Source organism: Magnolia sinica, chromosome 4, assembly GCF_029962835.1.
Source record: "Magnolia sinica isolate HGM2019 chromosome 4, MsV1, whole genome shotgun sequence".
Taxonomy (NCBI): domain Eukaryota; kingdom Viridiplantae; phylum Streptophyta; class Magnoliopsida; order Magnoliales; family Magnoliaceae; genus Magnolia; species Magnolia sinica.
Window position 1 is genome coordinate 110,294,800 of NC_080576.1, and position 14,098 is coordinate 110,308,897.

General features: G+C 39.7%; 1 protein-coding gene across 1 annotated transcript; it reads right to left on the minus strand.

Moving 5' to 3' along the window:
• Positions 1-11,564: 11,564 nt before the first annotated feature.
• On the minus strand, positions 11,565-13,772 carry LOC131243794 (L-type lectin-domain containing receptor kinase IV.1-like). The gene has a single exon (XM_058243376.1). It carries the CDS (start codon positions 13,658-13,660, stop codon positions 11,651-11,653), a length of 2,010 nt encoding a protein of 669 aa, XP_058099359.1. The 5' UTR covers positions 13,661-13,772; the 3' UTR covers positions 11,565-11,650.
• Positions 13,773-14,098: the final 326 nt, after the last annotated feature.

Consider the following 14,098-nt stretch of genomic DNA (forward strand, 5'->3'; position numbering starts at 1 on the left):
TTAGTACAGGAGAGGAGATTCGTTTGCTAAGCTTGAGTTACTATCTAATTCTTCATATAGGTACTCATTCACCTCTCCGAAATTAAGTGGAGAGAGTTTTCATTGTGCTCTTATACAATTTGAATTAAATTGGTCAAGCTTTTTTTGTGAACAGATTTATACATAATAACCAACACCCCGTAAAATACACTAAGACTAGAGAGAAACTTGGATGGTTTGTTACTCTTCTTTTTTTTTACTCATGCTCGATCCTACTTCAGTATCATATTATCTTGGAGGACATCGTTGATGTCTAGAAGCCTCTTCCATATTATGTTTGAAGGTCAATTATAGTTTCTCTTCTTCTGATGTTAATAATCTAACTTCCTCATCTTCTTCTTCCTTACAAGTTCTCTTTACTCTTCATGTATTAGAATTTTCGCCAATTACAACTCTTGTAAAGGTTTTAGATGAGGTAGAAGGTTTCTTATTTGAATCTAAAATGTCCTTAAAAGGAAGTTGGACCTCCTTTAAAGCTTTAGGACACAGTTTTGCATCTCCACCCCAACATGATAAGTATAACTTGGGCCAATTAATTTTATTAGCAAACTTTGCCCCCATACAAATGACATAAAATCTTCATTTTTTAGACTTTGGGGAGTAGACTAAGGAATCGTAGTCCCAAACGTCGGTCGATGGGTCAGTTAACGACATATTTACACTACATGTATTGGAAAAATTATTATTTTAGCAATAATGAAATATGATAAACAAAAGAAATAATAAAATATGATAAGCAAAAGAAATAATGAATTATGAATTATATGTTAAACAAAAGGATAATATGAAAATGAAATACAAATCATCGCATTTATAACCTCCTTCTTCTCTCCTTAATGAGCTTGATAAAGCCTCTTCCAATTTCTTTTGAGGTTGGGATGAGACCTGTAGGCCCTACCATTGGCTTAGGTGGGAGTGCATTGCCCGCCCAAATGAAGAGGGAGGTCTCGGAATCAAAAGTCTAGCTTGCATCATGAAAGCTTTCAAGATGAAGCTAACTTAGAATGTTTACAGTTCGCAGGGAGACAACAACTAAGTGAAATTCATTAAGGCCAAATACCCTTTAGACCTTGCCATAGCTGGTGGTGTAAGTTTGTCTAATCACACATCACCAATCTAGAAATAGATCTTCTCGCTGTTCCCAGAGGTGGCCGCCAAGTCTCGCTAGCTGATTGGGAACGACAATCTGGATTTCTGGGCTGATTCCTGGTCGGGTCTTGGGCCTCTGTCTAATTGGGTTCAGCATCATACCCAGCCTCTTTCAAATCAAGTTCAAGATTTTATTGGTCCGTAAGGCTAGATTCATCCCACTTCTATCTGCTCCTTCATCCCGTGGGAAGTTGTCGACCACATAGTAGATGAAGGCATCTGTACCTCTCCAGTTGAGGATACAAGAATTTGGTCGCTCTCATCTTCTGGCAAATTTAAGGTGAGATTTGCATGGGACATTCTTAGGCCGATCGGTACCAAGTACCCCTGGGCGAGATGGGTTTGACACCCTCTCATCGCTCTGAAAATTTCTCTTTTATCTTGTAAGATCTTCCACAAAGTGATCCCGGTGGATGATATATCACAAGCTAAGGGGGTTCATCTAGCCTCAAGATGCGTCTGTTGTCCCCATCCTCTTCGGCCCGCCGCTGAATTGATCGACCTTCTCTTCTCAGATGGCTTTACAGTTAGGAAAATCTAGAGCCATTTCCATCCTTTCTTCAGGATCCTCTCCACTTTCTAGTCCTTTGCCATGGGCAGGGCCTCTTTATGGTGGGCCCCCCTCTTGGCCTCCGACCGTCTCAGCACTCTTTGTGCCCTTCTCCCCTCGTTCATCTTTTGGAAGATCTGGCTCGAAAGGATTAGATCATTTTTCGACAATATTTTGTTCAGCACTCCCAGAGTCATCGCCCAGGTCCATCTTTGAATTGAAAGGATCGGCCCATCCCTGCCCCTACCTAATTTTCCCAATAGGCGTTTGATAGCCCTTCTCGCGCAGCTTCGTATATCCGGTTCGACGTCGCTCCCAAATTCATGTTGACGAGTCTACTTTAGGGAACCCAGGCCCATCTGAGGGAGGGGGGGGGGCGTTGGGAGGGATCATGAAGGGAATTTTGTATTTGCCTTCTCATCAAGCTTCAGCACTGACATGAACTCCAAGGATGAGTTTCGTACAATTTGGGAGGGCCTGGGTAAGTGCACCAATTTAGGCTATGCAAAAGTTGAAGTGGCGAGTGACTCCAACTCCATCGTGGGGATCCTTTCAAAGAATTCTTCTCTTGCGTGGACTATGCGCTACTGGTGTGCGAGGGTAAGGGCGTTGCAAGACATGTTAGATGTTTCCTTTGCCCATACTCTCAAGGAGGAGAATATAGTTGCAGACGATCTAGTTAGGCGTGGTAGTACTTCCCAATCCAGCTCCTTCTTCGACTCTTAAGCCTCACTGCCTAGAGTTATTAAGGCCCTCCTTTTCTTGGATAGGGTAGCTAGGCTTGGGTTACGTAAGGGAGGGTTGATTTCCTATATCTAGTACATGATAGGTGTGACATCGGCCTTTTTGTGTTGCCTGCCCGAAGGCTCTGTAAATCTTTTCCATGATTTATATATAAACTTTTAAAAAAAAAGATTAACAATAATTAATAACCTCGTTCACGTTGATGTTGTTGCAGGTGCAATCTTTTCTTGAAACTCGATCTCCTCCTCATCCTCCTTCTCAATATCAAAACTATTACCTCCTTAAAATAGACGTAACTAATCTTGTATACAAACTAATTCTTCAATTATTTTTGGTAAAAGAGAGCTTCGATGATTGCTCATGACCGTATTCTCCGTGCTAAAAGTGGATTCTGATGCCACTATTGAAATTAGAATTGATAATATATCACGTGCGCTATCACTAATAATGTATTGTATTTTATTTCACTGACTCTCATTTTCTACCATCTCAAAATATCATAGTCTAAGTCCTGGTTCCTTATAATTGGCTCTTTAAGATACAAGTCTAGTTATGATTCATTTGTCTAATTTTCTGTTTCTTCTTATGCTAAGAAAGACATTATTCATTGAGCACATTGTCATCACTTGTAGAAATACTTAGAGCTCTAACTTCTTTATTACAAGTTGTGGCTGTGGGTAAAGTAGAAACATACCAAGTGTACAATTCTTCTATTACGCCACGAACCTTTGAAATTTCAGTTACCGTCCTTTCATCAAAATAAATCTTCATAAAAATGAACTTAACAAAACTTATCTTACACCAACTATCAAGAACAATTGATAACCAATACTTATGAAACTTCATTTGCACACCAAGTGTCATTAGCTATAGAAATCGATCATTATTAACACTTTTTTCTTAGGACTTCATTAATCTTCCAAAGAGACGAGAGAAACATATTTTAAATGGGATACTTATTTCTAAAAAAAATTGTACAATTATAAGAAACTTTGAGAAACCTATGAACTTTTTTTTTTAAAACAAAAAAATTTATTGCAAAAGGGTGGGGCCTAAGGCTGTACAGGGGATTCGGGAGGGCCAACGTACAAAAAGGAACTGACCCACCTATCATAAAGAAAGCTGGAAAAACCTACTAACTAGCCTTCTCGAATATAGCCTAAGGCTATCTTGTTGAGGAAGATATGACCTCTAGAAATAGTAGGCAGGGAGTGAAGATTATGAAAAATAGAACTAGATTGGCTAAAGCTAGCCAGCCTGGCTAGTCCATCTGCCACCTTATTCGCCTCCCTCGGGGCTAGGGAGATGGACACATTCAGAGTTCTTTTTGCTTCTTCTATTCTTCTTCTCTAGTACTAGTAGGTCCAAGGGTCGAAAGAATGACCCGATAACGTCGCAACCACGGAAAACTCTGAGAAACCTATCAACTTGTTTTACTTTACTCTAATCATAGATTCTATCATGCACCGTATATTCAGGAAATGTAAGCTCCAATTTCACGGCTAAATCAAACATTTCAAAAGTCAATTTGCAACGTGTGCATACATCTCTAACTTCAACATTTTTTTAAAGATTTTACATTCAAATGTTGTATTATATCACTACATATACTTAATCTTGATGGTGACCCCCTTATGTATTTTACACACTCTCTTATATTCTCTATAATTAGGTCAATTATTTTTACCCTTATAGAATCAAGTTTAGTATGTGGGAACAATACCTAACTTGAAATATTTTTCCCTCAAAAAATAAATTTTCGGTTACCTTGAACTGGTTACATAAGAATGAAATTACACTGTTATTTCATAAAACATTATCTAAAGTTATTAAAGATATTTTATTTTCAATGCCCTAGTATCGTAGACAGTTATAGATACAATCTAAAATAACCAAAATAGTATGAAGAGAAGGAAGGTGGTGAAAGTTTAAAATTCTCTTGTAGAGTTTCTAATCTTCATCAATATAATGTGTAGTTAATAAAATGTATCACTTTCTTTGATTGGGTGTCATTCACAAATCAGAAGTCCAACTTATTATAGAGATTGATGTTAAAACTTGTCAAAACTGATTTTAATTTTATCTTATCGTTTGCATACATCTTCATGCACTCCCTCTTCACATTGACATGGAAAGCCTTCTCAACTATTTTTTTTTAGACACCACAAAATGAGCCGGGTCTCACCTATCATATAAACCATGCAAACAGAACAAAATCAACAAAAGGGAGAAAAAATCATCGCCACAAATGCAAGAGGAAGCCTCCTTCAAATAGCTCATTAACGTTAACAACAGAAGATATATACCTCCCTACTACACGAATGATCCAACAATCCAGCTAAAACCAACTGAACCTTCTTAGTGAGAAGGCATTGGATGAGCTCTACTGCGCGTCTTGTAACTAATAAACAACATGATGAAGCCTGAAGAGGGTAACTGGAGATATGAACTTGCAAAAAGCAAGCACATCCTACATATTACAAGTCTTCATGGTTGTCATGCCACTCCAAATAGGCCACTCGCTAATCGATCACTTTACTAGCCTTGTAATATCATAAAATCCTGAAAGACTGACCCCTATTTCAGTTTTCTCCTGACAATCCCAACCCATGCATTGTCTAACACTAATGCTCCTCGAATCATTCTTGGGAGGTTGTCTCCTTAAGTATAGAATTTTTTAGGGCACCCTTCTCAACTTGAGGGTTAAGAAATTTACAAAAAGCCATTAAAACTTTGTTTTCTATCTTTCTAAATGGTTTTTCTTCAACAATTACTAGCCTTGCATAGTAGTCTTTCAACTTCTCTTTGTCAAACTTATGAGTGTAAAATTTACCTTTAAAGTCGCCCCCTTCAAACTTGGTAAATGAAAGGAATTGTTGACTTGGAATTGAGATTTTTGGTCTTTTTGAATAATTTTACTTATATCTGTTTAAATGAGTAATTAACCCCTTAGGATTTCTACTATATAATAATTTATATTACATACATCTAACTTTCACCATACTATTAACTATGACTTCTTCAAAGTCATTCCACATTGGTGATATTTTTTTTCTTTTTGGAATGAAGCCAAAGACACTTCACCCTTGACAATAAAAGGAGATGTGACTGACATACTGATACTGATGGTAGTTAGGACTTCATCACTAACCATCTATAAATATAAATATAGGAAACTAATTTTTAGGCATTTATAAACACAAAGTGGTGTCTACTTAAATGTTCATTCAAATTTTCTATACTAGCTTAATTGTCTAAATCAGTCACCCATTCAAGATTGAATATATTATAATGCTTTAATTTTCCCATTTAAATGACATGCCAAAATTCTAGCAGCATCTCCTATTATATCTCTAAAAATATTAATTATGCATTTACACAAAGTGTGGATATTTGATGATAGAAATAAATGTAAGAAATATATCTAGAGAGAAACAGAGAAATGAGCTAGAACAAGCATATGCATTTAAATTAATATAAATGAAAATATTTTAATATATCCAACCTTGAACTACTAAAAAAATGGGACAATTAGAGGATTTCTATACCTCCAAAAACACATAACATACATGCCTAGCAATATTGAAATCCTCAAATGGGTAATTGATTATCCTATACCGCGAAGAAAAAACAATCTAACTAATTGAACAATTGATGAAAATTTAATAATTAACAATTTAACTAATAATTTAAAATTCTTCAATTTAATATATATATAAAAAAAACCCCGATTCACATTAATTCAAACAATTTAACAGTAAACTAATAATGTATATATACATGTAGTTTATTATATACTAATATATAATAATATATATTATATATAATATATAATATAGATAATACTTTTAAATTAATTAACATCGAGTTGGGTTGTAATGAACAGTTGACCGGGCTATCATGTATAGCGGCCATCCGGCTACTCAGATACACACACACACACACTGTGTGTGTGTGTGTGTGTGTGTGTCTTACCAGAGAGAGGCATGGACAAGCTCAAAGATAGGGATGGGTGCATATGGGTTCGGGGGGCTTGGACAAAGAGAGAAAAGGGAAAGGGGTTTAGGGTTAGGGCTCAAGGCGCTCAAGCACAAATGTAGGTCTTGGGGCGCTCAGACTGAGAGGGAAAGTGGGTTAGGGTTGGCTCAAGGTGCTCAGACAAATATAGAAAGGAAAAAAGCAGGTTTAAAGCTCGGCCATGTATTTATATTATATAACCGGGTGGAGTCAACCTGAGTCGGGTTCGAGTCGTGGACTAAGCTGAGTTGATTTGAGCTCGATCTAGCTCGGACTTGACTTAAAATTTTTTCAAGCTCCATACAATAGCTCGACTCAACCCAAGCCTAGATTTGAGCTGAGTCGAGTTGAGCTTTTCTGAGTTAAGTAGAGCGAGTTAACCGAGCTAACTCGTCATATCCAAATCTACATGTGTCGGCCTAGTAGTCTTTTATTTCAACATGTGTGTGGGGACATTTGGGTCTTTTGGCTAAGCAAAGTAAAATGAGAGAAATAGAGTTAAATCTCATAAAAGTTCCACCCACGCGATACACATGTCAACTTAGTGGGAGTTCAAGTTATGATGGCCCAACCATCCGACTCTCTAATGGATGCTCAAGCACACACAAGCCAAAGAGAGGCCCTTTGCCATTGAAATTTGGATGGTTGGCAAAATTGGCTTATCCGTATATTTTCTTAGTGTGGAAACATTACTACGTATTCAAGCTTGATGGGGCCCACCAAGATGTATGAGTGCCTTCAAACCCATTCATTAGATATGCCCCCACTGTTGTAATTCCGAGCCACAAGAAACTCCGATCAAGCCAAAATTTTAGTATTAGAAATTCAGATATAATATCATCGTTAATCCATGCGCTTTTTAAAAGCACATTTAATAAAAATAAAACAATTAAAAATATATAGCAACCAACCAAGCAAAAATAGAACATAGTAATTTTATGTGAAAAACCCTTAAAAGAAAAATTCATGGCATAAAGCAATAAAGATCTCCACTATAATTAAAAGCCTTAGAGTTTATAATACTCACATTCTTCGATTACAAAAGCACCCGATCTCCTCTTGAGATGCGCAACCCTAGAAAAATTATAACCTATTTTAAAAAAAGTCATTCCCAAGCTCTTACAAGTGTAGAAAACCCTCTCACCTCGTAAAAATCTTGCTCTTAGAAAGAAAACACTCATGTTGATTAAGCTCTAATTGTAATCGGTCTTACATACCCCAGCTTACGCTAATTTGCATATGTTGTCGGTTGGACCGACACATCATCGGTCAGACCGATAACTCACTGTCAATCGGACTAAGTCCCTATCAGTTCAACCAACAACATCCTGCTCTACTCCATCCGAGAAATCCCTAACTACAGTTCGGTCAGACCCACACCCTATTTGATGGACTTACAATGTCAATCCAAGGCATCCGCACAACACTCACATTAGGCATTGGTCCAAAATCCGGCTTGATTCATAACTAATGTAGAGCGGGTCGCAGACACATTCTTGGCAAAGATGGACCAGAGAAGGCCTGATCAAAGGTGGAAACAATCCGGACCATCAAAGCCTTAAATCAATCGTATCTTGCAAATTGGGATGAGTTTTTCGACATATTATATATGATTTTGGGGTATGAGAACCCACTTAAGCCAACCAACCCTACTTTGTTGAGTTGCCCACGCCGGATTTGTGAGATTCCATCATATCGATGGTCAAAACTCTCATTTAATTTCATTTTTACTATAAATAATATGTTTTAGTTCAAGTATAATTTTTAATCCTTTGAGTTATAGAATTCGTGCCCAACATGAAAAAGGCTTAAGAAAGTTAGGGGAATTGGTTGGGCCAAATTGGACACTTACTATTTTTAGCCAAAAACCATGAAGTTTAATAGGAATAGATGTTGTCTATAAACAATAAGCTTACTATTTATAGTAAGTCATGTTTTTAGGGTGTTTGAGTTGGATTTCAAGTCTAAAACTCCATCCTAAGTTTGAGTTCCTTATTCAAAGAGTTGTAATTTCATTTTTTCAATGCTTTCATCCCCGTTGGATTCAAGGAAGCTTTATGAGGAGTGCAGAGAGCTCCTGCATAGATTCAGAGTAATTATCCCCTGAGGAAGACGGTGATCAACCTCATTATGTCCCTTTTGCACCAATAGCTCACGTGTGCCACACAACAAAGGGACAATGGGGAACGCTAGGGATGGGGAACACCCACGGTATAATCTTCCATCCGGGGACGGGGGACACCCACGGTATAATCTTCCGGATAGAATGTCGTATATATTCACCATATTATGTGCATGTCATCTAAATCATTCATCAGGAGAACCCACAGGAATGAAAGGACAGATTCAATCTTTCAAAACATAGGTGGACCAATATATAGGCTTTATTTGTGATTGTGCATTCTCCCAGTGGTGTGTCCCACCCGAGTTTGGATCGAGATAATTCTTGAGATGTACAGTGAACATGAGAAGGCACAAGAGATTCACTATTTGGATTACACATAAACATCAGGGGTGAGCCTCACACAGCTCAAACATATGGGAATTACCATTTCAATCATTCTTTCAAACGTATTGATCATTCGCTGTAATTCTCTTATCCAATGATTAACAGCTAGGATCATCGTACGATTTTTAGACCTTGGATCTAGTAAAATATTGCAACCATGCTGCGGTGGCAATGGCTGGGTTTGAGCCTAGGCATAGGCCACACGATACTTAAGATCCATGGCCCGAGTCCAGCCCAAGCCCATCATGACCCTACCACAGCCGGCCTAATCTTATAAAATTGGTTGGGTTGGGCCTAATCTGGTCTGTCCCAAAAATGATGAAGTCCCTATTTCCTACTTGAATGATCATGTGGGCCACATATGCACAAAGAGTATATATTCAAGATGGATGGATTGACTAAATGAGGATTTGAATGGCATATTTGCAGTATATAGCACATATATAGCCAGGTGGGGCCAGGACAGGCCCGGCTGGGCAAAACGACTTGAGCCCTAGCCCGCTTGAAACTTGATTGGCCATGCATGCAAGGTGCAAGTCCAGCCCACAAGCCAAGCTGGTAAGTCCAAGCCTAACCCAAAGCTGAGTTGGGCAGGCTACCCGGCCCATTGCCACACTTGCAGCCTGTATGTACCACTGGGATGATGCTTTAAACCTTCAGCCATCTTAGCCGCAGAGAGAAATGCTTAATGCTAATTTCATTAGTGGAACAAAAGAAGATCAATTCATCTTTCATGGCTTCCATGAAGCTAACATGAGCCTAGATGGCATCGCGCTCATCTACCCCAGTGGCCTCTTACAACCATCCAACAAGAAAGCCATGCTTTCTACTTAGCCTCTCTCAACCTTAGAAACTCCTCATATGGTGGTGTTCTCTTTCTCAGCTTCTTTCATAACCGCAGTTGGCTCAAAGTTCCCAAATTCAAGCAGCCACGGGCTCTCCTTCACGATCTCTCCATCCATCCACCCATATTTTCATGATCAAGTTAGACCACTCTACTCATATAAACAACAAGCATGTGGGCATCAACATAAACAGCTAATTGAAATCAATTGAATGGGTTCCTACGGCCAGCTACGATGATGAATAGGTACCAAGACATGATAGAATCCCTTTAAATAAATGTTCCTTAGATAAATCTCCGTATGTTTTCTATTGGCTGTTAGCCACGAAAGCAGTTATACTGGAGCAATGCTTGAGAAAATCTGCAGCTTTCATTGGTGAGGAGCAGGGAATCCCTAAACGCATTGAAAATTTCTAAACATTAGGAAAATCTCTCATAACCTTTGTAAATGTTATGAATATACACCATGGTTGACGCAGGGAAGGACATAAGGAAAATCTCTCATAACCTTCGTAAATGTTATAAATATACACCATGGTTGACGCAGGGATGGACATGATGAGTTCGATCACCGTCTTCCTCAGGAGATAATTACTCTGAATTTATAGAGTTTCTCTGGACTTGTCACAGAAATTCATCAAATCCATGAGGAAAATAGGGAAAATAAAAATAACTTCTAATAAATTCAAAAATAAATTGATTCCCAATAAAAAAAATGAAATCACAATCTGTTAAATAGTAATCTCAACCCTAAAAAGAATTTCGGGAATCAAACTCTAAGTCTAATTCCCTAAAAATCGAGACTTACTCTAAATAGTAAACTTCATATTCATAGACTATCATGATTTCTACCACACTTTATGGTTTTCTGCCAAAAATAGTAAGTTTCAAATTTGGCCTGACCATGTTATTCTCTTAATTTTTTAAAGCCCTTTTCGCATTGGGCATGACTCTTAAAACTCAAAGGATCAAAAGTTATGATTAAATTAAAACTTATCATAACTAGTAAAAATGAAAATTAAATGGACTTTCGACTATTGATTTGATGGAATCTCACGAATCCAGCATGGAAAACCCAACATAGTGGGTTGGTTGGCTAAAGTAGACTCACCTACCCCAGAATCATACATGATACGATTGAAAACTAATTCCGAATTGGGAGAGATATGACTATTTTAATGTGTTGACGAACTGATCACTTTCACCTTTATCGGGCCTTCTCTAGTTCATCTTGGCCATGAAAGTGTTTGCGACCCTCTCTACATCAATAGTTCAAGGTCACTTTGTACAAGTGGGACCCATGGTTTGAAGATGTAGACTGTTCATATTATGCAAACTCACTGAGTGAGACTCTTCACATCAACGGTTTGGATCGTTGAAAGATAGTCCCCACTTTTATTTGAGGATCATCGTATTAATAGTTAAGATCATGGAAAGATAGTCCCCGCTAGTATTTAATTATACAGAATTCCTCCACATGTTACATCCACACATTTATAACATTATCTATAGCTTTATAAAGTCGATGTCTACCAACTCCAACGTGTAGAGCTATTAACGAGCTGAGCCTGCCCAGATTGAAACGCTTCAGGTCAGGCCTACTGAAAATTTTAATTTTGCCAGGTTCGAACTCGGCCATTGACAGCCACGCAAACGAGTGACTTCCGCAACGTTTTAACGAGAAAAAATAATGACACGTCACCAACAAAGCATCCACACAAAATTAGCTACTTTTTGTCAGCCGATTCGTTAAACCATAGCAAACTCGCAGCATCGTCTAACACCTTACCATCGTCCGTCAACGGCCTCCGGTGAGGACCGATTCCTGGACCGAGGATGTGTTTGCAAACCCCTGTTCCAAATAAGAAGGATATGACAATCGTAGATCATCGAACCCTTTATAACCACCCACTGCAAGAATCGCCGCACCCAGACCATCTGATAAGAGCTCGGGTAAAGGTGCATCGCGGTCCAAAAACTGCATTACTTGCCGCATGCTCGGCCTTGCAGCCGACAATGGATGCGAACACAGCAATCCAAGCTTCAGCACCAACTCCATCTCCTCCACCTCATAGTCATGTCCCAGTTTCGGATCCGCTGCCGCCAGAATCCTCCCTCTCCTCAAGCATTCCCACACCCATTCGACCAAGATCCCCTCATCAGCAGATGATCGAGGATCGATGGGCCTCCTTCCACAAGCAACCTCGAGCATGAAAGCTCCGAATGCGTATACGTCAGTGCTTGTGGTGGCCTTCCCAGTCTTAGTCATCTCCGGTGCAAGATATCCGAGAGTCCCCACCATGTGTGTTGTCTGTGGATCGGTCCCATGATCGTACAATCTGGCGAGGCCGAAGTCGCCTAATCTACCGTTCATCTCACTATCTAACAAAACATTGCTGGCTTTGATGTCTCTGTGAAGAACCACCTGCTCCCATTCCTCATGCAAGTAGAGAAGCCCTGAAGCTATTCCTTTAATTATCCGAAACCGTCTACTCCAGCTCAACATTGAATTTGGATGGTTAAAGAGGAACTTGTCCAGACTTCCATTAGGCATGAAATCATAGACCAGTAGGAGCTCTCTCTTTCGCCGGCAGTATCCGAGAAGTCGCACCAAGTTACGGTGACGGAGGCGGCCCAGGCTCACGATCTCAGATATGAATTCCCTCATCCCTTGTCGAGATTCATGAGAGACTCTCTTCACAGCCACTTCCATCTTCGAGGCCGATAAAATTCCTCGGTAAACCCTCCCGAAACCTCCGACCCCGAGGAGCTCTTTGTTTCTGAAGCCCTTAGTAGCCATGAATAGACTCTTGTAGGAGAACCGATGGGGTCCGTATTCACGTTCCCAGTCCTCTAGCACATCAGCGAACTTGATCTTGCTTCTCACAATGAGGCCGATGGCCGAGATGGCCGTTAACGTGAAAAATATCACAATTACGGGTAACCCAATTGTTAAAAGCTTCGATTTCTTTTTGGGTCCTATTCGTGGAAGCTTAGGAAGGTGCCGGGGATCAAGGACCTGAGCCTGACCATTCATCTTAAAGCTCCATCCCAAGATGTAAGTGGATGAAGGAACCGTCTTGGTTGATGAAGCGAAACCGATATACATGTCCTCTAATACGATTGGTGAAAGATCCACCCTCATTGACAAGAGTGGAAGATCAGGTTTAGGTAAGTGGATAGGAAATAATGTTACATTGAGAAGGTTTTGGAGACCATTGTATTCTACCCAAACATGCATCAGTTCTCCACTTATAAGGCTTAGATTCTTAAACCCACCGCTCATATTACTAAAGTAAGCTGCAGGAGCAGAACTGTTGGAATTTAAGCCATTGATGTCGATTCCGACGTGGTTGTCATCGATATCACCGAATTCTGGATTACGGTACGTGTCGAACTCGATGGCAGCTATGTGATTCGATGAATTACCGATGGTCTTTGGATTGAAGATGCTCATGTATTCGCCCACTTCACTTCCAGGGAACTCTTTCGAAGGTGAGATCACGAAGGCAGTCCCGTAGCTTCTCACTTCCTGATACTTGGGCACGATCGCAAAGACGAAATTGGTAGAGAAGGATTGAGTTTTACCTTGTGATGGTTTGAAGTTAAGGGGAATGGGATGGAAGGCATGACCCTTCTTTTGTTGTATGGAATTGGCAAGAAGCAGGAGGCCATCCGTTGTGATTTCTGCTGAGCCGTCCAAGCTCAAGTTAGCGCCACGAAATCCGTTGTAAATGAAATCGCCACCGTCCACTTTGGAAGCCGCATATATCGCGAGGAGAAACCACACTAGGAGCTTCGAAAACATGGCTGATCGAAAGCTTACAATGGCTTCCAAGTTCGTAGACTTTGGGGGGTTTGGTAGCTCTCTAAGATGAACAGGTCAAGCTAAAGCTCACTAGAGAGAGAGAGAGAGAGAGAGAGAGAGAGAGGGGGTTTGTTTGGCATTTCCTCCGCGGATGGCACACGTATGATCTCATGAGGCAGTGCATTTACTTAGACATTGAATAGCACGAAGGTGATCGATCTGGGCCATTCATTAGGTAGTGCCCACCGTATACAGGTCATATGCTAAAAAATTTCTGGCACTATGCTCATCAATTGAGCCACACGTGTACGATTGAATTTGAACCGTTGGACATTTTCCTAGCAGCCAAATTTTCACACGCGTCTTATTTTCTGATCAGCAGACTGAAATTATTTTTTTGGTCCACGGCATACGTACACTTCCTGATGAATGGTCATG

Coding starts and splice junctions, on each gene's coding strand:
- LOC131243794 (XM_058243376.1), bottom strand. CDS start 13,660: ATGTTTTCGAAGCTCCTAGTGTGGTTTCTCCTCGCGATATATGCGGCT.